The sequence below is a fragment of the Monodon monoceros genome, unplaced genomic scaffold, assembly GCF_005190385.1.
Source record: "Monodon monoceros isolate NGI ecotype Baffin Bay Population unplaced genomic scaffold, NGI_Narwhal_1 Super_Scaffold_21, whole genome shotgun sequence".
Classification (NCBI taxonomy): domain Eukaryota; kingdom Metazoa; phylum Chordata; class Mammalia; order Artiodactyla; family Monodontidae; genus Monodon; species Monodon monoceros.
Genome location: NW_021703778.1, coordinates 170,999,247 through 171,025,873, shown reverse-complemented (window position 1 = coordinate 171,025,873; position 26,627 = coordinate 170,999,247). Strand labels below are relative to the sequence as shown.

At 44.7% G+C, this 26,627-nt stretch overlaps 1 protein-coding gene across 4 annotated transcripts in view; it reads right to left on the bottom strand.

The window, feature by feature from the left end:
• Window positions 1–26,627, bottom strand: part of PPP2R5C (protein phosphatase 2 regulatory subunit B'gamma) — a 133,636-nt gene that overhangs the window by 106,264 nt on the left and 745 nt on the right. For 3 of the 4 annotated variants that reach the window (XM_029239332.1, XM_029239335.1, XM_029239333.1), the window contains exons 1-3: window positions 26,455–26,621; window positions 25,451–25,516; window positions 11,276–11,438 (exon numbers count right to left, since the gene is read on the bottom strand). In XM_029239332.1, the coding sequence (XP_029095165.1) occupies window positions 11,276–11,438; window positions 25,451–25,516; window positions 26,455–26,481 (256 nt within the window). In that variant the 5' untranslated portion in view covers window positions 26,482–26,621. Of the gene's footprint in view, window positions 1–11,275; window positions 11,439–25,450; window positions 25,517–26,454; window positions 26,622–26,627 lie in introns of those variants that run through there. The other variant, XM_029239337.1, reaches the window with a different exon arrangement.

Here is a 26,627-nt window from a genome sequence, read left to right as displayed (position 1 = left end):
TGGGATGTTTTCAGGTATCTAATGAGATCTGCATGTAAAAGCAATCTCACCTCTTTGTTTCTAAATCTTATACCTTTAGTGTCTTTCTCCTGAGTTGACTGAAAGCATTAATGGAAATAGGATTTCCGTTGGTTGATGGGGAACAGACACTGGCAGGGCGCCAAAATATACCTTGTAGATTATCACTAGTACTTCTGAATTGCAAAGGGAAATACGGTACAATGGAGAGATCAATCGGTCACCACCTTACTATAATACAGTGGTAAAATCTAGCATCACTTTTGCTAGTCACCAGATAGTATGCATCTCTCACAATAAAGAAACTATCTCCTGAGTTACACAGCATCACCCCTGATATATTCTATCCACAAAAGGTTTCCATTTTCAGGAACTATAGGGAATAAGGGGGATACTTTACAGGACAATCATCTTGGCTAATTTAACAAGTCATAAACTAGTGCTGCGGTTTATGGCACTCTCAGGCTAGTAGTGACCCCAGCTGTCTGGCAGAAGCAAAAACAAATCCCTGCTGAAGAAGACACTTTTATCCTAGGTTTCAATTTATTTCAAACATTTGAGTACAGTGACCAGCATACACTAAAAAGTAGTCAGGTACACAGGAAATAAGACGTCATGAGCAAAATGTGACAAGGACTTCAGATGTTGGTAATATCTCACACAGACTATAAAGCAGCTGTGCTGACTAAAAGACATGACAAATTTGATGGTTTCTGCAAGGCAATAGGAAAATATTTTTAAAAAGTCACACAGCAGATTAAAAATAGAACTTCCATAAATGAAAAAAGAATATCTGAAATTTAAAACTTTGTGGCTGTATTTTATACTCCATTTTTCTAGTAACTTATTTTTACTCTATTTTATGAAAGTACTAGTCCATGGTGGGTTGAAAATTAAAAAGAAAACTGGTCCTTCACCATGGATAACGTGAAACTCTGATCAAGAATACAGCACGTGTAGTGAGGTGGATGGACCTAGAGTCTGTCATACAGAGTGAAGTAAGTCAGAAAGAGAAAAACAAATACTGTACGCTAACGCGTATATATGGAATCTAAAACAACGGCACTGCTGAACCTAGTGGCAGGGCAGGAATAAAGACACAGATGTAGAGAACGGACTTGAGGACACGAGGTGACACGAGGTGGGGGGAGGGGGAAGCTGGGAAGAAGTGAGAGAGCAGCAGTGACGTATACACACTACCAAATGTAAAATGGATGGCTAGTGGGAAGCTGCTGCATAGAACAAGGAGATCAGCTCAATGCTTTGTGACGACCTAGAGGGATGGGACAGGGAGGGTAGGAGGGAGGTTCAAGAGGGAGGAGGTATGGGGATATATGTATACATATAGCTGAGTCACTTTGTTGTACAGCAGAAACTAACACAACATTGTAAAGCGATTATACTCCAATAAAGATGTAAAAAAAAAAAGGGGGGGACTTCCCTGGTGGCGCAGTGGTTAAGAATCCGCCTGCCAATGCAGGGGACACGAGTTCGAGCCCTGCTCCAGGAAGATCCCACATGTCACGGAGCAACTAAGCCTGTGTGCCACGACTACTGAGCCTGTGCTCTAGAGGCCACAAGCCATAACTACTGAGCCCACGTGCCACAACTACTGAAGCCCGTGCACCTAGAGCCCATGCTCCGCAATGAGAAGCCACCGCAATGAGAAACCCGCGCACTGCAACGAAGAGTAGCCTCTGCTTGCCGCAACTAGAGAAAGCCCACGTGCAGCAATGAAGACCCAATGCAACCAAGAAAAAAAAAGATGTTAAAAAAAGAAAGAATATAGCACAGTAAGTCACAAAAAGGTTGAAAAATACAATCTTAAAGAAAGACAGTAAATGAAAGATTCCAATACACATCTGATTAGAGCCAAAGGGGGATAATAAGGGAAACTAATACAGAGATAACAACTGAAGAAATAATGGCTGAGAACTTTCTACAACTGAGGAAATATAACAATCCACAGACTCAAAGTGAAAGGCAAAAATGACTGATAAAAAAGAGATCTATACTTGGACCCCTGGCAGTGGAATCACTGAAAAAAAATCAATGTCATAGTCAAAATCAGAAAAGTGGCCAGAAATCACAAACAACACTTTCAAAAAGAATGAATTTGGGGACTTCCCTGGTGGCACAGTGGTTAAGAATCCACCTGCCAGTGCAGGGGACACGGGTTCAAGGCCTGGTCCAGGAAGATCCCACATGCTGCGGAGCAGCTAAGCCCGTGCGCCACAACTACTGAGCCTGCGCTCTAGAGCCCGCGAGCCACAACTACTGAGCCCGCGCACCACAACTATTGAAGCCCACGCACCTGGAGCCCGTGCTCTGCAACAAGAGAAGCCACCGCAATGAGAAGCCCGCACACCCAACTAAGAGTAGCCCCAGCTCGCCGCAACTAGGGGAAAGCTCGTGTGCAGCAATGAAGACCCAACACAGCCAAAAATAAATAACTAAAATAAATTTTAAAAAAAAGAGTAAGAATGAATTTGGCTTCTCAATACTAATGCAAGTCAAAAGGCAATGAAATACTTATCTTCAATGTACTGAAGGAACACAAAAATCTACGATTAGATATTCAGTGATTATCTTTCAAGAATGAGGGCAAATGAAGACATTTTCCAGATAAACAGTTTGCCACCAGCAGACTCTTATTAAAGAAAATTCTAAGTGATGTATTCAAACAAGGTTTTGACCTCCGATGGAAAGTCTGAGATGCAAAAAGGAATGAAGAATAAAATGATAAATATGTAGATAAATCTAAATGGTCATCAACAGAATAAAACAGTAATACTGTTATGGAGGACTTAAAAAGGTTGGGATTCAGATACTCAACGATGGAGGAGTCCGAAGAGATGGCAGTGGCAGCCTTCCTTTTCTGAGGTATGATTGACATAAAACATTATATAAGTTTCAGGTGTACAACATAACGATTTGATATTTGTATATACTGCAAAATGATCACCACAATAAGTCTAGTTAAACAGTTAATATCCATCACCATACACAGTTACAAAATTTTTTTTTCTTGTGATGGGAACTTTGAATATCTACTCTCTTAGCGGCTTTCAAATATTCAATACGTTATTATTAACCATAGTCACCATGCTGTGCATTACGTCCCCATGACTTACTTATTTTAACTGCAAGTTTGTACCATTTGACTTCCTTCAGCCATTTCGCCTACCTCCCCACCCCCTGCCTCTGGCAGCCATTTTTAAAATTAATAGACTTTCATTATCGGGTTTACAGAAAAGCTGAATGTAAAGTACAGAGTTCCCATACCCCTCTCCACCCTCCCCTAGTTCCTCCTATTATTAACATCTTGCAATAATGTGGCCCATTTCTTACAACTGATGAGCCAATATTGATATGTTACTATTAACTAAAGACCATAGTTTACGTTACGGTTCACTTTGTGCATTCTATGGGTTTTGACAAATGTAAAATGCCATGTATTCACCATTACGGTAACATATGGAGAGTTCCACTGTCCTAAAGATCTCCTGTGCTCTGTCTATTCATCCCCCCATTCTCCCAACCACTGGCAACCACTGATCTTTTTATTGTCTCCACTGCCTTTTCCAGAATGTCATATAGTTAGAATCGTACAGGATGCAGCCTTTTCAGATTGGCTTTTTTCATTTAGTAATATGCATTTAAGGTCTTTTCATGGCCTAGTAGCTCATTTCTTTTTATTGCTGAATAATATGCCATATTTCGGATGTGTCATGGTTTGTTTATCCATTCACCTACTGAAGGACATCCTGGTTGCTTCCAAGTTTTAGATATTTTGAAAAAATTGTGGCAGAGTTTTTTAACCACCCCAAGTTCTTGCATAAAATCATACAGTGCAACCAAGCAGGCAAAATCAAATACCCATAGCCAACATCTACAACAAAATTAGGTGAAAATGTGTCCCCACAGACACGTGAGCATATAGGAGAGCCCACCAGCAGCCACAGGCTTGTGTGCTATCAGTGTCTGGGGGAAGACGGCAGAGAGGAACGACGGGTGTCCTCTGGAGCTGAGAACTCTGAGATAACCAGAGAGCCGGGTGAACCCACCTGAGAACAGCAGCTGAAAGCAGAAGGGGTCTGTACCCCACAATGGATGAGGGCAAGGAGTCCGCAGCCAAGACTGAAGGGGCCCTTGGAACCCTCAAAATTCAGCAGCCGTAGCTTTCTTCCAGAACTAGGTCACGCTGGTGAGAAACTGCTGGGAAGAGAATCCAGACTGAACAGCAGAGGGGCAGGAGAGGAAATGGAAAAAGAAGGTCCAAATATTAGCAGGGGAAGAGAACCAAATCAGGGCACTCAGGAGGGAAGCCACCACATTTTAGAAAGTTTCACAAAAATAACCGAAGCTAGAGCTCTAGAGCCCAAGCTCCTCTTCTCTAATTTCACACACACGCGAGCATCAGGAGGGATCAAAGTCAAGTCCTACACGGAGTTCTCATAAGGAGAAAGCGAAAAGGAACTAAATGACACCTATGCAGCAGTAGAAGCATGACAGGGAGACGTCCCACAAGGACGTTAAAAACTACAGCCTAACAGTTCAGGATGAGACAAAAGACATTAGAGGAATAGCATAATGTCAAAGGACTACATGAATAGTAACAGAAAAACTCAGAAATAGGTAATAACTCTGTAAAGAATTAAAAAACAGAAAAAATAATTTTGGAAATGAAGATTAACTGAAAAGAATACAAGAGCAAATAAGCACAACATAAAATGCCCTACAGGGAATAATAGTACATAAAAAAGAGAAAAAAATTAAATCAAAAAGGAATGATAAAAACCCAGAGGGAGACAACAAACATAAAAACAGGCAAAGAAGATTCAATATTTATACAATAGGAGTCTCCACAGGAGTAAACGAAAGCAAGGGAACAGAACAAATCCTCAAAATAATAATCCAAGAAAAAGAGATTTGGTACTGCATATTTAAAGAACATAGCATGTATGTGGGAAAGTCGACCCAGAATGATATATTCCGAAATTACTGGACTTTAAAGAAGAAAAAAACCTGTTTAGGCATCAAAGCAAACAGACCAAGTAACTTGTAAGATAAAGAAAATTAAACTGACATCAGAGTCTGACAGCAATGCTTTATTACAGACGGAAGTGGAGGAACATCCTTAAGATACTCATGAAAAGAAAACATGAACCGAGGACTTTCTATCCAGACATTCTTTGAAGTCTGAAATAAAAGTCTCCTAGAGAGGAAGCGTCACACCAAAATAATGAGGGGTATCAGCACAGAGACTGGAGGTGAGCGTCAGCTGTATATTCCCGTGGAGAACAAGTGTAAACAGGGATGGGAGGGAGAGAATACAGTTTGTCACGACTATGTGCTCTGAGAATGAAGGCAGTTAAACTATAAAAAAGGCGGAGGGGGAAGGAAATGAAAAGACGCAAAAATTTTAACCTTTCAGTCGTCACATTGGTCACAACGTTGGTATCATTTTTCTGAAAATACACTGTGTAGAATGTGGGATAAAGTAAATGAATAATTATCTGGTACTTAAGTTCTATTTATTATCACTGATGTCCTTGAGAACCAAAAATCTCAGTGTGACAAAAAGGAGATATAAGACAGAAGTTAAATAAATGCCTGCAAACCTGCATTTGAGTGGAAAATATCAGTATGAACTCCTGATGTGCTATATCCTGAAAAAACCCTATTTTCTAATTTGGTCTATTAAAAAGTCCTGTAAACAGTGACCATTCCAATAGCAATGAGAATCCTAGCACCCAGACTGTGGTCTTGAAATACCATTCCCCACTAAAAGGCAGGACTTCTTGGACAAATGACTGATTCTAAAACCCATACAGAAATGAAAAGAGCCAAGGCAATTCTGAAGAAAAAGCTGAAGGACTTACACTACCAGACACCAAGACCTCCTAGGGTGTGTTAGTGGTTCTCCCGACACAGCTCAGGCAGCCAGGGGAACAAAACAGAGCCCAGAAACGGGTCCGCACAGTGATGGTACTTTATTTACAACAAAGATAACACCACAGTGAGTGAAGGGTGACCTTTTCGACAAGGGTGCTGTGCCAGACGGAGAGCCACACGGGAAAGGAATTGTGACCTCTAGCATCACAGCAGAAACAAAACTTAACTCTACGTAGACTGTACAGCCCAGTGCGAAAGGTCAAAGAGAGTTTTAGGAAAACAGATGTAAGATAACATCTTCACTGCTCTGTGGAAAGCAAAGATACATTAAACAGATCAAAGGACTCTCAAAGTGCTAACGCCTTTGGGAGTAAAAATTCAAGATACAAGAGTAGAAGAAAATGTGCAATTCCCATATCTACAAAGGACCTATATCTGAACTCCTACAAATCTATTTTTTATAAAATCTTACAACCTAGTAGAAAGAAGGGCCCAAAGACTTAAACCAGAACTTCACAAAATAATATATCTGAGCAGACGATAAACCTACAAAGAGATGTTTAACTTCACTCACCATCAGTTAACTTTGAAACCAGCTCACCAGAATGGCTAAAATGAAAGCCAAACTATAGTGGAACAAAGTATTTGCAACACATATATAACCAACAGAGAGTTCATATCCAGAATAAAAACTCTTTAAAAAAAAATTAAGAAAATGGCAGTCCAATGGAAAAGGGCCAATAAACATTTGTAAAAGCACCTGACCTCATAACAGAAGTGCAAATTAAAACAACAGTGAGATACCACAATGAGATAGCGTGGTACTGGCATAAAACAGGCATATAGATTGATGTGATAAAACTGAGAGTCCAGAAATTAAACTTTACATTTGTGGTCAATTGGTTTTTGATAAGGATACCAAGGAAACTCCCTGAAAAAACAGCTTCTGCAGCAAATGGTGCTGGGACAACTGGATATCCATGTGCTAAAAGATGAATTTAGACTTCTACCTCACATTACACAAAAAATTAACTTGAAATGGATCGCAGACCTAAATATAAGAACTAAAACTAGAAAAATTCTAGAAGAAAACACAGGAAAAAAAACTTTGTGACCTTTAGTTAGGCAAAGAGTTCTTGGATACAACATCAAAAGCAAGATCTATAAAAGAAAAATGTGATAAATTGGACCTCATCAAAATTCAAAATTTGGGGGCTTCAAAGACACTATTAAAGAGTGTAAAAAGTCAAGACACAAACTGGGAGAAAATATTTGTAAATAATATACCTGATAAAGGACTCATATCCAGATTACATAAAGAATTGGCATAATTCAGCAATAAGAAGATAGGCAATTTAAAAATAGGCAAAAGATCTGATAGACATTTCATCAAAAAAGATATACAGGGACTTCCCTGGTGGTCCAGTGGTTAAGACTCCACGCTTCCACCGCAGGGGGCACGGGTTCCATATCTGGCTGGGGAACTTGGATCCCGCACGCCACACAGCACAGCCAAAAAAAACCCCCACAACGTATACAAATGGCTAACAGGTACATGAAAAGATGCTTAATATCTGTAGCCAGTAGGGAAATGCAAATTAAAACCATAAGGAGATAGATACCAGTACACACCCATAAGAAAGACTATAATCAAAAAGACAGACGATGACAAGTGTTATCAAGAATGTGGGTATATCGGAACCCCATACGTTGCTGGTGGGAACTTAAAATGGTCTGGAAGACAGTTCAGCAGTTTTTTTAAAAAGCTAAACATAAACTTACCACACAAGCCAGCAGTTCCCCTCCTGGGTATCTACCCAAGAAAGATGAAAATATATGCTGAAACAAAGACTTGTATTCAAATATTCAGAGCAGCGTTATATGCAATAGCTAAAAAAACAACTCAAATATCCATCAATTGTTGAATGGATAAATAAAATGTGGGATATTCATATAACAGAGAATATTATTCAGCATTAAAAAGAAACTACTTAAAGTAGAGGAACCTCAAAAACATTATATTAAGAGTCAAATGTAAAAGACTACATATTGCCGATTTCATTTATGTGCAATGTCCAGAAAAGGCAAATTTAGAGGCAGAAAACAGATGAGTTGCCTGGAGCTGGGGATAGGAGTGGGGATTGATGGCAAATGGGCATAAGGTTATTTTTTTGATGGGTGATGGAAATATTCTAAAACTGTATTGTGGTAATGGTTGCACAACCCTACATGTTTATTGAAATAATCAAAATTTCCAATTACCGTTAGTGAATTTTTCAGTATGTAAATTATGCCTCGATAAAACTCTTAAAAAAAAGGCTATGATTTGAAAAAAAAAAAAGAAAAGAAAATCTATGGATAGAGCTGAAGTTATACTCAGAGGAATACATGGCTTTAAGTGAACTCTGTATTTAACTTAATAAATGAGGAAAACAATAAAATAAAACAAAACAGGATAAGTAATTAAGATAAAAGTGGAAGTGAAATATATTGAAAACAAAATAATCAAAAGAATAAATGAACTCATAAGGAGACATCACCACCACAGAGGTAAAAGAAATTAAAAGATTCATTAAAGAACACAATGTACCACTCAATACGTGACCTACTCTAAACTGACCTAACGTGGAAGGAATCTGCAGATTTATCACTGAGCAAAGCACTAGGCCCAGCTGAGTTCTAAAGCAACCTTTTCACCCTATGTCATGTACTGTAAGATGCATCTGTTATTCCACATTTGGTTTTTGCTAAAATCGGGTGCATTTTACAATCCCCGTCATCGGATGGCAGCATGAGAGAGTGGCATAAAAATGTACAGACCATCCTCAGGAAAGATCACAAAGTGCCAGGATCAACACATTTTAGATCTGACAAAATACAGTAGTACAAAAAAGGAAGAAAACTCTGGCCCAGCTTCACACAGTAGATATGAAAGCAGAGATTAACGAAAATTAATAAACTGAACCCAGCACGTAGAAAAGTTATAATATACTGCGACAATACTGAGGTTTATCTCAGTAATGCAAGAATAGCTCAAGACCAGAAAATCTATCAACACAGCAATTATTAAATTAACATCTTAAGGAGAAAAATCATATGGCACCTGATAAAATTCAGCAGCAGTGCTAGCACAAGACCAACCAGCCAGGGTGGTACTGGTAAGAGCCATGCAAATGTGAACCATGGAGCAGTAGCAGGCTGGGTGAAGGCGATTTACCAGAAACCAAGGGCCATTTTCACATGAAACGAGGAAATGCTGAAGCTTTTCACCAAAATGGGAGGTAACAGGGAGGCCTGCTCTCACCTCTGTTACCTCTGTGTTACTGGTCCTAGCTAACGGCATAATAAAATTAAAACCACCAGTATGTGTTGGTATAAATATTGGAAGAGAAAGAAAAGTATCTAGTTACAAATGACAGGATTATATATGCAGATGCTAGTAAAAAATTACTAAGATCAATAAGAAAATTTGATAAGGTGACAGAATAAGAAAATATTTAAAAAACCAACAGCATTTCATTAGATTCGTAAGAACTAACTAGAAGTAGAAATGAAAAAAATATAACCCCATCACAAGAGTGACAAAAACTATAAAGCACTTAGGAATAAATTTAATGCAAAGGTAAAGAATCCCAAGAAAATCATAAAACCTTCTAAAAAGTCAGAAAACAAGACCCGAAAAATGGAGGTGATGCACCAGGTTCCTAGTTGGAAAAAGAGTATCATAAAAACCTGAATCTTCCCCCAGTTAATATACCTTTAATGTAATTCCAATCAGTTCCTTTCTTTTCTGAGCCAGACAAAATCACTTTAACATGCATAAAGAGGCACTAATATTCTGGAACAGCCAAGAAAGATGCACCAAACAAGGCCAGTGAGGGGCACGCCTTGACCAGTGTGAAATTCTGGATATGTGGGTGTGCTCCTTCCGGGCAACAGTGTAAGTACAGGCTCTGCCTGGCAGAGCACATCCCTGATGGGCACTAGGGACAGGGCCTGGACCCTGGAGGCTCAGCAATAGCTATGGGAAGCCTTTTCCACCCCAGACATCTGAGTGTTCCGGCCGGGCCTCCTCAGGGCACTGGGAAGGAGTGACAGCAGGCCAGTGGGCAAGGGTGCTGGCCCCAGCAGAGCAGGCTCTTGGTCCCCCCGAACCGAGAGCAGGGCCGGTTTCCAGGTGTTCCACACAATATCTGATGAATGAATGAATAGCATCAGAAAGGTATGGACTATCTGGGAGGGGAGACTCCTCAAAAATGACCTATATGCATGCCATCTACTACAAAGCTAAACCAAATATAAGCCAGATACAGGCTCTGTAAAATGCAGCGACAGGAGAGCCTGGATTCCTAGCAAGTGAGGGGCCAGAAATGCATCCGTGGATCCATAAATTCCTGCCTCTATCCACTACTCCATCCCTCCACCTCTCCCTCTCTCCATCTACCCCTCCCCCGTCCAGCAATCCCGGACACCTGCACTGAGCTCTGGCTCTCTGCCCTGCAGTGCGGAAGGCGCTGGAATACACCTGTAGAGATGACAAGCTTCCTGCTCCAAGTTCATACGTGATGAAAATTAACTGTAGAAGACCCACTGCTATGAATTTAAGGTATGAAAATTGTCTGATGTTTCATTACACTAGTCTTATATTTTAGTAAACATAAAAGTGTTCAGAGGTTCACATTTGACTTTGGGGTCCTTACCCTATTTCCCCAATAAGGTTTTATGTACTTCAAGATCTCCTAGAGGAGCACTTTTAGGGGTTGAACACCCTCAGATGGAAAGGGGTGGCTGTGCTGTTTGGGGGAAGTTTGGAGCAAAGAGCACTGTTCCCTGACTAGTCTCAAGCAGGAAACCCTGGGTAGAGGTACTCTCCAAATGACTCACAAGGAGAAAGTCCATAGGGGACTATCGTTATAGCCCTCACTTCCCCGACACCAGAATAATGAAGAGCTTCTACCACAGTTTTTACAATTACTCTACTTGTAGTTACTCCTTTCTGAATTTCTAGAGCTCTAAGACAAATGAAAGAGGAGAATTACTTAAAAGAAAATTGGCTAGCTTAATTACAGTTAACAGGAAAAGATTTAAAGTCTTTCCTCTGCGTGTGTGTGTTTTTTTTAAGTGTTTTGTACCTGTAATGTACTCGTGATTACATTTTTATCTTAAATAGCTCTGGAATTTGAAATATTAGTTGGTTAAGTTAGTGACATTCAATCTAAAAAAACTGAATAAAGAAAAAATAACCCTACAGAATTTAAACACAGCAAAGGTACAAGAAACTAGCAAACTATCAAAAAGTTACTCTTTCCCCCTAAATGGGGAAACTTTTAACTTTTGAAAGATGAATAATAAAAATTACCTTTTAAAGACGGTAGTTTTTGAAGTTCTCTATTATTGCTGGCGCTAAACCTGGAAGAATTTTGCCGTTTGTCTTTCTTCACTACGGGCTGAGGGGCTGGCACTTTTAGTTTACTAGATACTGCAGACGGGGCAGCAACAAGGCTGTTTTTCCTGCTGGGAATCTGTTTCCAAAACGAAAACAAAAACAAATGAGTACGTCAAATGGTTGTATTTTATAGCACAATTAGCATAGGCAAAAAATACACAAAAAAATGCAAGTTTTGGACTTCCCTGGTGGCACAGTGGTTAAGAGTCCGCCAGCCAACGCAGGGTACACGGATTCGAGCCCTGGCCCAGGAAGATCCCACATGCCGCAGAGCAACTAAGCCCACGAGCCGCGACTACGGAGCCCACGTGCCACAACCACTGAAAGCCCGCGCGCCTACAGCCCGTGCTCCGCAACAAGAGAAGCCACCGCAATGAGAAGCCCGAGCACCGCAACGAAGAGCAGCCCCCGCTCGCCGCAACTAAAGAAAGCTCGCACGCAGCAACGAAGACCCAACGCAGCCATAAATAAATAAATAAATAAAATAAATTAAAAATTTTAAAAATGCAAGTTTTGCTCTGGGATAGTCTCCTTCACGCTACTGTAAACAACTCAACCCCTTATAGTTGCTGGAGTTTGAGGCTACATCCCACCCCCACCAAAGCTACATTTCAAGAGACTTCACAGATATACCTAATTTCCCGTATCTTCTTTCAAACTTCTTACTTACAGGTTGATGATAGTGACCCTCCAAAGATGTTCACACCCTAATTCCTGGATCCTATGAATATGTTTCCTTACTTGGCAAAAGGGACTCGGCAGGTGTGATGAGGTTAAGGATCCTGGGATGGCAGATGATCCTGGGTCATCAGGAAGGGCCCCACGTAATCACACAGGTCTTTGTGAGACAAGAGAAGGCAAGGAGGCCACGAAGCAGAGGTCAGAGGATGGAAGATGCTACGCTGCTGGCTTTGATGACAGAGGAAGGGGCCCTGAGCCAAGGAGTGCAGGTGGCCTCTAGAAGCTGGAAAAGCCCAGGAAACGATTCTCCTCTAGAGCCTCCAGAAAGGACTGGCCAGGCTGACACCTTAATTTCAGCCCATTTCAGACTTCTGACCTCCAGAACTCTAAGATAATGAGCTTGTGTTCTTTTACGCCATTAAGGTTGTGGTCATTTGTACAGCACCGACAAGAAACTAGTATAGTTGAATACCTTATAAATGACAGCTTTCCCTGTTTGCTCACATTCAGCCCTCAAAAACCAGTAAAGGCTACTGAAAGGCGCTTTCCTCTTGAGCAACAGGAAATGCTCTTGCTTCTAGCCTTTCCTTGCAGTCGTCTCCAGGCTCCAGATTCTGTGTGCTCATCTCCAGCCTGCTCCGTGACAACTAGGCTGTCCCACGACGTGCAGTTGACATGCAAGGTGAGGAGCGTTGCCAACACTCAAGCAGAGGTGGTGGATGAGTGTGAGGGCACACGCAGCAGAGCCAGGGGGGTCCCCTGTCATCCGTGCAGGCTAACGGGTCGAGCTTGCCCAGGAGCCCTGTGGAGCTTGGCTGTGCTCGGCCCCAGCAGTGACGGCTGACAGCCACAAAGGTGAGTGTCCGCTGTCAAGATTCTTTGTGCAACACACTCCCTCCTCCCACACCCTCCTGTCTGCCCAAGGATGGACTCTGTATGTGCACACAGGCTCTTTTAAAAAGCCCATCAAACTCGTCCTAGAAACACGACCCTGCCAAGCCCCTTCCAATTACAGAGCGCCAAAGAGACACACTGACTTGAGCCCCCAACTATATGCTCTCATCCTTGAATGGGATTTTTACTAAGAAGTGAGAGCTGCTTTATTTTTTAATAAGGTGCTTAAGGATATTTGGAAAGAGTTTTCCAAGAAGCCATACTGCCACGCACAGACAGAACTCTGAACCGTGAGCCAAGGCCTGGGTTCCCTTTTCTCCTACAGCCAATTCCTCGAACTGTGCTTTCTTGGGCTCTGACCATGATGTCTGTCGTTCTTTCCACCTAATCATGAAAGCATGGGTCTTTCTTCCTTACAAACACCGTCCGTAACTCTCCTGTTCCACGGAATTCCCCAAGTTAAAACCATCCTGCACGGCTTTCTCTAGATGCCCCCAGAAAGCCCTAGCGGTTACTCCACAGTCTCAAACAGCCCCTCCTAGAAGACGTACTCGTTTCCAATGTTGTTACATACACACACGTCCTGCACACTAAAGTCCGTTTCCTTTTTATTCTCCTGTAATGCCGAACCCAGTGCTATACACATAATGACCGTGACAAACAGCTGGGTACAGACATGAGCAAAAACAACACCGCTGCTCCTACCCAGACAGGAGAACGGACTGTGCGTCTTACCGAAAGAAGCTTTTTGCACTAGGACTGGGTGATCTGGCCAATACACGGAGCAGGCCGAGTCCAGGGGTATCGACAGCCACCACAGGGCGCACGCTGAGGTAAGGCTTCCAACGTCTGGGACAACACAGTTACCCGAACACCTGCCGCCTCTCCCTCTGGCCTCCCTCCAGAGCGCTCTCCTCGGGACGGAACGGGCAGAGTGAGCGTCTAGCAAAGAAAACCTGGCTCCATCACCCCCTCCACCTTAAGGTCTGTCTCCAAACTCCCGCAATCGCGGTCATCACCTCCCTGCTCGGGCTGGGCCTGGCGGCCCGCTCTCCACGCTCAGGTCCTGGCGAGGCCCTCCCTGCTGCCCAGGAGTCGCTCCTGGCCCCCTCGGCTGTAACTCCGTCCCTCTGCCAACCCCGAGGGGACGCCCCCGCACAGGGACCCGTAGCTGGGGGTGGGGGCGGGGCTGTCCGGCTGTGACACCGTGCGGGCCGGTTCCCTGAGGGACACGGGGCTGCCCGGGTCCCGACAGCAGGCTGAGGCACCTGCGAGGTCTGAGGTCTGCTCTGAGGACGTGCGAAGACCCGAAGGGGAGGAGCTCTACGTGTGGGTGTGCGCGCGCGCGCGTGTGTATGTGCGTGTGCGCGCGCGCGACACTGAGAGCCCGCGTGCAGGCGGGGCGAGGCCGAGGCTGGCGCGGCCCCAGGCGCCCAAGCTACGGAGCTCCCCTCTATCTGAAGGAGCTGGAAGCCATGGAGAGCGTTCGGGCTGGGCGATGACACAGAAAGCTTTCCCTTTTTAAAAGGCCCTCAGGCTCAGGTGTGGAAGCCGAAGGGCCCACAAGAAGGCTTTTCTGGTTGTCTAGACAGGAGGTCAAGACCCAGAAGCGGAGGCGCGTGGGCGGGGGGGTGTCTCTGGGAACCCGGGCTCCCGCAGATGGCGGATGGTGGGACGAGTCACTGATGCGGCAGGGAAAACGAATAGAAATAAGCCCAACTGTGAAGGGGCTGCGGCTGCGGCACCCGGGCGGCGATTCCACACGAACGAGGCGAGGAGTCGGAACTCAACGCATCTCCCGCTCCCTCCACGGCTGCTTTATCTGTATCACAGTAACCAGTAGCTGAAACCCCATAGCGGCACGCCTTTCCATCAAAGCAGTGTGGTACTGGCGTAAGGACAGACATGCAGATAGATGGATGGAACAGAATTAAGAGCCAAGACCACTCAGTGGGAAAAGAACAGTCTCTTCAACCAATGACGCTGGGACAGCTGGGTAACCACGTGCAAAAGAATGAAATGGGGGGGGGAATCCCTACCTCACACATAAACAAAAATTATAAACAAAAATTAACTCAAAACAGATCAATGACCAGTCATATTCACGACCTAAATTTAAGAGCTAAAACCATAAAACTCTTAAGAGAATACAGAGGTAAATCTTCATGACCTTGGATTTGACAGTGGTTTCTTAGATATAACACCAGAAGCACAAGCAACGAAAGAAAAAACGTAAATTGGACTTAATACAAACTTAAAACTTTTGTGCATCAAAAGGACACACACACACACACAAAAGACACTTTTTATTAAGAAAGTGAAAAGACAATCCATGGAATGGGAGAAAATATTTGTGAGTTTTGTAATAAGGGTCTAGTACCCAGAATGTACAGGCAATATCAGAGATACTGGAGGAATTCCAGGTCCTGCTCCAGACCACGGCAATAAAGCAAACATCACAATGAAGCAGTCACATGAAGTGTTTGGTTTCCTAGGGCATATAAAAGTCATGTTTACACTATACTGTAGTCTATTAAGTGTGCAGTAGCATTACGTCTAAAACAATGTACACACCTTAATTAAAAATACTTTATTGCTAAAAAATGCCAACCATCAGCTGACAGCACAGGGTTGTCACAAACCTTCAATTTATAAAAAAAAAACAGTATCTGCAAAGTACAACAAAGTGAAGTGCAATAAAACAAGGCATGCCTGCGTTAAGAACTCCAACAACAGAAAGACAAACACCCATTTAAAAAACTGGCAAAGGGGGCTTTCCTGGTGGTGCAGTGGTTAAGAATCCGCCTGCCAATGCAGGGTACACAGGTTTGAGCCCTGGTGCGGGAAGATCCCACATGCCGTGGAGCAACTAAGCCTGTGCGCCACAACTACTGAGCCTGCGCTCTAGAGCCTGCGGGCCACAACTACTGAAGCCCGCGCGCCTAGAGCCCATGCTCCGCAACAAGAGAAGCCACTGCAATGAGAAGCCCATGCACTGCAACGAAGTGTAGCCCCCACTTGCCACAACTAGAGAAAGCCCGTGCGCAGCACCAAAGACCCAGTGCATCCGGGAAAAAAAAACCTGGCAAAGAACTTGAACAGATGTTTCTCTGAAGATATGGCCAATAAGCACATGAAAAGATGCTCAAGATCTTTAGTCATTAGGCAAAATGCAAATGAAAACCACGACGGCATAACACTTCACACCCACTAGGGTGGCTATAATTTAAAAAAAAAGAAAAAAAGGAAAACAAGTGTTAGGGAGGATGTGGAGAAATTGGAAACACGAGTGCACACAGCACTCACCGAAAGCAAACTGCTTGAGGGCAGGGGCCCTGCTGTGTCCCGTGCTGAATCCCCAGCACCTGCGATGGCGCTCAGCACATAGTAGGACCTCAGAACGTACCTGCTGGATGACTATGAGTGAGTGAATCTACTGAAGGGAAGCCTGAAACGTGAAAGAGAATGACCATTCAACCGGCCCGTCGGGGCGACGGACTTTCTGTCCTAGAACCACAGCCCAGTTTGTCCGTAACCTCGCGGAGAAGGCCCCAGCGCAGGCCGACAGTGCTGTGACTTACTGGAAGCCTCAGCTGGCCATACCCTGGCACTACACCAAGGTCGAGCTGGCTGCTCCAACCCCTGCTGAGATCCCTACAGCTATTCAGAGCTTGAAAAACATTGTCAGTGGTGCTCAAACCGGTAGCTTCAAACGGCTCTCAGTTAAGGAAGCTCTGCTGAATGGTTTGGTGGCCACTGAGGTGTGGACGTGGTTTCATGTGTGGCATCATTGGCTATGATGTTTGAAGACCAACCTTTCACATGTGATTATATTTGCTTTATTATTTCGGTGTTCTCGGACCATGTATGAGCAGACTGATTTTGAATAAAATAAGGCAATGTGTCAAAACAAAAAAAAAAAGGAAGGAAGGAAGGAAGGAGGGAATGAAGTCAGGGAGGAAGGGAGGGAGGAAAGAAAGAAAGGAAGGAAGGAAGGAAGGGAGGGAGGGAGAAGGAGAAAGGCCAGATGAAGGGAGGAAGATGACTCTGGGAGAGAGAATGTTCCCTCCCACTACAGAGCCCATCCTCTCCCTCTGACCACACCGTACTGCTTCCGGTGCGATCCGGAGCAAACCAGAACAGTCCAGAGAGGTTTGCTCTGTGATGCAGGGCTCAGAGTGGATCAAGTGAAATGGGAAAGTACAGACTTCGCACTACTTTCTTTTTTAAACCATGTGTGTTCTGACCCTGCACCCCGCACCGCCCCCCCCCCCCCCCCCCCGCGCTGTAAAGATAGATGTCTAAAAAGAAAGACGAAGATGAGAAGCAGACAAGGTGGCTGTCTCCCTGGGGCCTCTCTGGGTCCACTCCTGTGGGGACTGGCGTGGCCTCCTCTGTGTTTCCGGTGTGGGTCTTTAGAACGTAGGCGGGTCCTGGACCAAGTGGTAAGCAGGGCCTCCTTCCCACCTCACCACCAAAGCCCCTTCTCACATGTTTCTTTACCCTATTTTACCCATTTCCTTCTCTTTTGCCAATTTATGTCTTTTCTCTTAAATTTAATCTTAAATTTGATATTTCATATTAAGAAGAGCGACAGCTAACAAAGTTAAGTTCAGTGCGCTCACATTAGAGTTATTTTGGAAGCTACTGCTAGGGTCTAAGGCAGCTCTGTCCAGTAGAACTTTCTGTGAAGTGGGAAATGCTCCCTATCTACTGTCCAGCAGGGGAGCCATTGGCCACGTGTGGCCACTGGGCACTTGAAATGTGGCTAGTGTGACCAAGGAACTGAATTTCTCAATCTAATGTATTTTTCATTAACTTAGGCAGCCACGTGTGGCTAAAGGCTAACTAACCTCTTGGATGGCGCAGGTCCAGCACCTCAGAGCCGCCAGGTACCCACTGCGCAAAACCAGCTTTAGGTTGGAGCTAACGCCCCTTTACAGCCATGCTCAAGTTCATCTTTAAAAAACACTTATGATAAAGGAAAACGCAAAGTCTTCCAACTAACAAAGATTTTCTTCCTCCCCCCCTTGGAGAGTTAAATTTCTAGGCCGGTTCTCTCACTCCCCCAGGTGGAGAAGACGAAGATGACACTGTCTCCGGCGTTTGGGAAGCAGCCCTTCCCAGCATCGGCTGTTCTCAAACCTGAGGGAGAAGCACGGCCCGGGGAGTCTCTGCTCCACACGACAGACTGACAGCAAGACGCAAGGCTGTTACCAAAATGCTGGGCCAAACCAGATGGCATCACTCCCTGACCTGGGCAGGTGCCCAACATTCAAGGAAACACTGAAGACTTTCTCGAGTTGCGATCTGTCAGAGGAATTTTCCCTGTGACTTAGGAAAACGTCCCCATGACATGCTGGTGCAGACTGACCCTCCCAGCTCCCCACACGCAGGTGGAAACCTCGCCACCACTGTGGGGCAGGGCTCAAGGCTTGCATTCGCTCAGAGCTGCTTCCACGAACTGGAACACTTTACATGATTTCACGTAAGTCGCTTGAAGGACTCTTTCTAGAATTACACATCACGTAACGGAGCTTTTATTTAAGAGGGACAGGGATGCTGACTGATCTTATCTGCCAGCTTACCTGCTACACACACGCCACATCCAACACGCACTCAGGAACTCCACAATTTAATGGCGATCCTGTGTTTGCTTAGATGCTTTCAAACATCTGATTTCCTCACTCAAAGCTCCAGGTGGCTCTTTATAAGAATGTGCTCCATCTTGTCCCATCTATTCAGCGGCTGCAAGTGTGACTGACTGGGGGGGGCAAGTTACTCCCAAGTCTCCTGAATGTCCAAGCTCAACAGATGTGACACTTCACAAGTAACAGAAAACAGTGCTTCACGAGTAAGGACAACAGCATACTCCTTATCTTACCAGTGCTTGCACAGGACGAGAGACGCTCAAAACAAACCTTTCTCTCTCTCTCTCTCTCTCTCTCTCTGTATGTGTGTATATATATATATATATATATACACACACACATATATTTCTGTGTGTGTACATACACACACAACTTATAAATATGTATTATGTTCTGCTGAGAAATACTCCCAAAATAAAATTAAAATAAGAAAGACAGGGACTTCCCTGGTGGTCCAGTCTTTAAGAATCCACCTTCCAATGCAGGAGACGCAGGTCTGATCCCTGGTCGGGGAACTGAGATCCCTCATGCCACGGAGCAACTAAGCCCATGCACTCTGGACCCGCGGGCCACAACTAGAGAGCCTGCAGGCCACAACTAAGACCCGATGCAGCCAAATAATAAATATTAAAAAAAAAAGATAAAGTACCAAAGATCATATGGAAACCTTGTATTTACATGGAAACCCTATTTTGAAATGCTTTAATTAGAATAAGGTCTCATGACACTATGCTTTTTACCACTGACCTCTGGTCGTACATAAAAGCAAACGAAAAACAAAAATAAAATACAGTTGACCCTTAACCAGCATGGGTTTGAACTGCACGGGTCCACTGAGACATGGCTTTTTTTCAGTAAATACGTAGTACAGTACTACATGGTCCGAGGTTAGTTGAACCCCTGGATGTAGAACCACAGATACGGAGGAACCATGGATATGAAGGACCAACTCTAAGTTATACTGGAAGTTTTGACTGTGCAAACGGTTGGCACCCCTAACCCCCATGTTATCCAAGGGTCAACTGCAGTCTTCTTAAATTTTACAAAAAAAGTTAGAAACATTAGGAAAAGACCTAATACTATAATCTTCTACTTTGGTATAATGCTATTTATTTGAAACAAATTACAATGAATGAAAATTCTGCATTAAAATTCCCTTAGAGGATCAAAGAGGTGATAAAGCAATAAGCCTCTTAACAAGAGAGATTTTTTTTTCTTTCAAATTTACAGTATCAGAAAAAAAAACAGCAAGCTGATTGATTTGAAGCTCTCCTTCTTCCTGAGCACTTTCAAAAGCACCAACAAATACCTCTTGACGCCAGGCCCTAATATGTACGGCATATTAGTGCAAAGACGAATCAAGTTAAAGTGCTGTCCTCAAGGTCTCTGTCTAGTTAGGGAGGCAAATCACAGGGAAATAAAAGTTGTCCAAGGCACTATACATAATAAAATAGTTGGTGCAGCAAACGATTGCTATTCAAACTGAAAATATGGAAAAAATACGCTCCAAGATGGTGAGAAAAACCTTCCTTTAAATTTTAGAAAAAATGAACTTGAGTTGGAGCTAAAAAGATGAAAGGATACAGATAAGCAAGAAAGAGGATGGGAAAAAGTATTCTACAACAGTTCTCAAAGTGGGGTCCCTTAGGCCCCTTCTGTGATCTACTATTTTTATGATAACACCAAGACACGCTTTGCCTTTTTAACCATTGTTATGTTGATTTTTCACAGGCTACCAGAGATGTGGTATCAAAACAGACTGAATGCAGGCGCAGACTTGAGAGGCCAGCTGTCTTTTATTAAGCCAGACATTAAAGAGATTTGCAATGCCATTTTTTCCGTGAACTTTTGTAAATAGTTTTCTCATAAAAAGACTCTAGGGCTTCCCTGGTGGCGCAGTGGTTGAGAGTCCGCCTGCCAATGCAGGGGACGTGGGTTCTTGCCCCGGTCCGGGAGGATCCCACACGCCGCAGAGCGGCTGGGCCCGTGAGCCATGGCCGCTGGGCCTGTGCGTCCGGAGCCTGTGCTCTGCGACGGGAGAGGCCGCAGCAGTGAGAGGCCCGCGTACCAAAAAAAAAAAAAAAAAGACTCTATTTATGTTAACATGTAATGGATGTGTTATTAGATGAATTAATGCATATTTAAAATTTTTCAATTTTAGTTTCTAATATGAAAAACACCTGAAAGCTACAGCCCACCTAGATCAGAGCTCTTTGGGACCCTCATGAATTTTGATGTCCCTTTTGTTTCAGCAGCACTGCTCTTCTCACGAACACGTGCCAGGCATGATTTGCAAGCAAATGCACATGATCTGTGGAGGGATCTTTCTAGAGCAGTGATTGCAACACGGGGCCATTTTGCCCTCCAGGAGACACTGGGCAACGTCGAGAGGCACTTTTGGTTGTCACCACTGGAGGGGACGGGGAGCTACTGGCATCTAGTGGGGCTGACCAAGGATGCTGGGGAACATGCACAGGACCACAGGGCGGCCCCACAGGGAACACCTGGCCATGGTGCTGAGGGTGGACTGCCGCTCAAGGGCAGCGGTGTCACCCGTGGGAGACACTCAGGGCCTACCAAGCGGCCAGCTTGTAGCGCAGGGCAGGAGTGGGCGCCAAAGAGGGGGCGGCTCAGGGAAGCCTCACTCCCCCGAGGACAGTGAGCTCACGGCACCTCCGGACCCCAAGTCCTTCCAGTCAGCAGCGGACTGTCCTCTCTGCAGAGCCATCCTTCCTGAACACCGTGGCTCTAAGCAAAGATGATGCGGACTGATTGGAAGAATGGCAATTAAAAGCAGGGAACTCCCATTTCCTATAAAATAATTACGTAAGAATTTCAAAAAAGTTTTTTTTTTTTTTTTGGCTGCGTGGCCAATGCGGGATTAGTTCCCCGACCAGGGATCGAACCTGTACCCCACACAGTGGAAGCGCAGAGTGAACCACTGGACCGCCAGGGAAGTCCCACCACAAAAGTTCTTAAAGTGCTATTCCTCTCTGCGTTTCACCGGAGTCCAGTTTAGGGCTGTACTGGAAAAAGTCGGGAAGAGAACGATGGAAAAAGCAGCATGGGAGGCCCCCAGTGAGAGCCTGAGCTCAGAATTCAGCCTTCAGACAGAGGCTTTTGGTGTTTGGGGACAGGAGTCGGGGACTCTCTTCTCGGGAGGGGACAGTCACGGCCGCCTCCCCAGAAAACCCACACAGCAACACAACCACTTCCTCGTCCTCCTCCAACTCACTCAGCTTAAAACGCCTGCTACAGAGTCACATGACTGGAGAGTCAAAAAATGTTTCATGGAAAGGTGTCTTTCATAAAAACGTTATTCCCATTAACATGTAACGGGTGTTACTGTTATTACTAGATGAATTAGTAAATATTTCTAAAATTTCAGTTTAAATTTCTAGGAGACAACTCCACCACCGACACCGATGAGACCCCAGCAAGACTTGGCTCCCTGTCTCCGGAACCCTGGGGGCAAGGGGCCAGGGGAATGTAAACGGATAGGTCATAAAGAGAAAGCAAAGTTATCACTAAAGGTGGAAGGGGTCAAAATAAGCTAACAAGTTGGAGAGAGGATTGTTCAGCCTTCCTTTCAGCAACAGATATTACGTAAGAGTTGCTGTAGAGACTTTCAAACAAAACTGAGCTGAAGCAGGATAAGTAAGACACACAACTGGAGAACAACACACAACGACCTTTAATGTGCTTACAACGAATCACTTTACAAAAAGCGCAAACACTTTTTAAAATGTAACTTTGGACACAGTACACAAATTAAAATAACGGTATCAAAAACCACGGTTGCATGGTCTGATCCTCTAAAATGGACTTTAGGAATCTCTGAGCAATTTACTAGGATTCTAAATGTTCATCCAATGAGCCTAGCTATGTTCCTACAGACTTGAGTGTTGCACTGAGAACAGCTGCTCAAAGATGAGTTCCCTCTGTCAATCTCCACAGTTTTCCAAGGTCAAGTTACCTGTGAGCCCATTTGCATCCTCACTCCTTAAAAGTGTGCTATGAAATAAACCAGCAGGATGTACTGGGCGGAAACAGATTCCCAGAACACGTATGGATAAGCAAATCAAACATTAAACATTCTATTGGAAAGAGAAAAAAAGCAAAGAAAGATGTTCCAATACACATCGTTCAAGGAATAGGAATTTCTACCAAAAGACAAAAGTTGCACAGCAGCAGTTACGACTCTTAATGGTGTTCTGTTACATGGGAAGACATATCCTGCCAGATATCTTGCAGGGAAAACTTTCAAGAGAGGTCACGCCTAATCTATCCCATAAACTTAAAAATGGTCAAACCTGAAACTCACCGAGTCGTTTTAGGGAAGAGGAAACAGGGCCACAGAAGTTAGGTGCCATCGTTTATGGCCATCAGGAGTCAGCATTTTATTCACTAAGCCCCTGGCTGAAGCACTCTATCCTTTACTGCAGGACTTCTTGCTAAAAACCCACGCCATCAAATGTCCCCCTGTTCTAACCACAAAGTGGTCTGCAATGTTAGCCACCTGCTCCTTTGTTTTCCTTGAGGCCAGGTTATCACTGGCCAGGACTTCTGTGTAAGGACCTTCCCCACATTTGAAGGGGTGTGTTATTTAAGTCAACCACAGGCCAAGTTCTTTAACGTTTTCTCTGTTGGGATTACTTCTCTGCCCTGGATGAGCACCTACTCTGCACCTTTCGGGCTGGGCAGCCCTGGATGTGCTAACTGTCCTAACAGAGGGGTGTCCACAGGGTAACCCGAACCAACGCTGACTGTGAAGGTGACGTGACATCAGAAAGGTTTGAAAAGCAGCGTAGGAACTGCAGACCTATGTCAACGGTTCAGGTTAAAATATTCGAGTTCAGAGTAGTATCAGCAGACAGGAGAGGAAGCGAGTGTGTGTAATGGTCTAATTCACCTGCGTGAGTCCATCACACTTGGTAAGGGGGTGGGACTAGAAATGAAGAACAGAGAGGAACACTGAGGTGAGAGAGACAATGGAAAAGCAATGGTCAACTCCAAGTTCAAAGGAACAGAAGTGCCTCAATTTGTGCGCCTGCAAAATATACACAGTGATCTGCCAACTGTCATGTTAATATGCCATGTTGCCTCTGGGATCCTTAGGAGGAAGTAGTGAAGGGCCCAACATTTCAGTATTTTTCAGTGGTAATTTCAAGCTCTGTAGCTCCAGCTCTTAGACAGTAGCGCTAGAAAAAATACAAAAAGACAAGTGGGGCATCACACTCAAGACACTGCAGGCCACACCTCAAGAATCTAAAGCAACTGACCATCTAAGAACCCAATCCACCTTAAACACACATTTTCCTTATCATTGGCTTTGGTATCTTTGAGTTACTGAGAGGTTTTCTTCAGATTCAAACTTAACATTTTCCCATCCTTACAGCCAGGTTCTTTCCACTAAAACAGGAATAAATGAAACATACACGCTGATTTTTGTGTGTGTGACACGAGCAGTGAGAGACAGGTATGTGGGCAAGAAAGGTTTGGGGGAGCACTAGGAAGTCTAAGCAGTTTTAATGCAAGATCGATAAACCAAAAAAGGGAAAAGAAAAGGCATACACCCTTGCACAGCCACTAAATTTCATTTAAATCAATTTAGTCAAAAGAGTGACAGGGAAGCAATCAAGTCAAATGCAAGAATGCCACAGTAAAACTTGACTGCCTGCTATAAAGAAAGGGCAGGGAAAGACTGGCACAAAAATATTGATAATTAAGGAACCTTTCGGATTTCTGTTTTTTGCTTTGGGGAGGGCAACAGATTTGCTGGAATAAACCACCTCCTGAAGAGGAGGGAGGCTTAGAATGTACCAAATGATAAGGAAAAGATAACCTGGGGCTTAAAAAAAAAAAAGAAAAAAAGGCTACTGCAGATAATGGTCCGTTAACTTATCTGCCAGACAGAACTGAACTCTACTCTAATTTGGCTTATAGGAAAGGGTCTGACACTTGTAAATTACTGTCATCTGTGATAAGACGAAGGACTTCAACAATCCAGCTCTGGAGAACTATGACACCAAATTAAGCAGCTTCTCTGCTACCAGTGATTCAAAAGGGCCTATTAGCTCTGCCTGGGTCCATGCAGCTCCTAGACTCATAGCCCAAGGTGCTCCAGTTCAACAACTAGTCACAAGGAAGAAAAGGCAAAGCCAAGTGCTGGCTCTGCAAATGCTATCAAAGCCCAATCCCACCAGGTAGACACAATCCTCATGGAGCATCCCAGCTGTTTCCTCAATGAGCCCAAAGGCAAGAAGCAAAAGTGGTCAGAATTGGCCACTACAAAGAAAAAAAATGTGAAAGATGATAGAAGATTGCACAAAAATAGCAAAACTAGATAAGCCAAAATATACCAACATGGTTGGGGAAAGAGGCTAAGGGGAACAGACATCAACAGAGAAAAGCACAGGGCACGAGCAGCAGACACTGCATCCAGGAAAGCAAGGGTGACAGGAGAAAGAGGCTGAGCTGCTGAGAGACAGACCCGGCCCCTTGTAAAGGAAGAGGGAGGATGGGAAAACCAATAGGAATTTGAACAACTCCAGTATGAGAGAGCCCCTGAAACCAGTCTCCACAGGAGGGCTGCTAGATTTGAGATTTGGGGGGTGGGGGATGAACTTAAAAATACTAGCAGCACAGATACGCACAACTTTCATTAAAACATTCCTATTTCCCCAAAGGCAAATAATACAAACCCAAATAACTAAAATGGAGGATTATGAAAGACACTAGAAAAAAATCTCATACAGGGAAACATTTTAGAAGACCCTAGGTTTTCTCGCCCTCATTTTTTCTACCCTAAGTTAAAAGGTGTTCATGAAAAAATGGAAAGAGAATATTTAAGAATAGTTACCTCTGATTCTATTATGTCTTGTCCTTCTTTTGAACTTTTCCCACTTTTCCCTGCTTTTGGCGATTCCTGGGAAACATAAAGCAGAATCAATTAGGCTTCTCAATTTTTAGACTGCTAAACATCAGATAAACCAAAATGCAGTTTTACAAATAGTTATACAATTTAACAATGACTTTTGATAGTTTTAATCAATACCATCAAGAAATTCTACATCGTATGGTTTAGAGATACAATATTGTGATGCGACACCCACCCACCCAAATTCAGATTCTCCTTGTTTTCTTCGTCTGCATTATCTGGCACTGACAACTTTAAGCAGAAACAGGTAAACCCACATTTATACAGCGCTCTCAGCATCTTGAAAGATCCACACCACATCCCTTTTTTTCCTTCCCACCCTAAACCCTGGGAGCGAGGATTTCTGGGGAGATTCTGAAACGCTACAGAGCTCCACCTGAAGCAAAAACATACCCCCCCCCAAATGCAAACGCAGCACACTTGCATGCATCGCCGCCGCGGCCACCCAGGATAATAATAGTATTTCAGAGCCCCAGAGCGTCCCTCCGGAAGGCAGACGATTCTTCCTAAGCCTTAAGCGGAGTCCGTTCGCTGCCCATCTCCCCGGCCGGGGGTCCCTGATAGGCGCCTGCACCCTCACCCCTGGAGCCCCTGCCCAGGCGTCTGCGAGGCTGGGTCAACCACCTGCGCGGCCCCACCTGCCCCCTCATGCCCACCGCGCGCGCTGCCCCAGGGCGGGAACCCACGCCGCCCCCCACCTTGGCCGCCACCAGGGCCATCAGGACCCCCGTCCCGGCCTGGGCTCCGCGGCCCCGGCGCGACCCGCCGCCCCCGGCCCCCACCCCGGGAGGGGGCAGAGAGCGCCCCCGCTCTCGCAGCACCCCTGAGCCCCGCCGAGCCCAGCTCCCGGGCAGTTCCCCGCCGCCCTCCGCGCGGTCCCTTGCCCTCCCCGCCCGGCCAGTCCAGCGGCGCGGGACCCGACTCACTTTCTCCTTCTTGTTTTTATTCGGCATGGCTGGTGCGGACCACCGCCGCCGCTCCCGCCGCCTGCCCCCCGCAGCAGAAGCTCCCCCGCCCCGGCCGTCGCGCCCCCCCGGCCGCCGCCGCCGCCGCCGCCGCCCGGGGACTGAATCGTTCGCTCGCTCACGGTTCTCCTTTC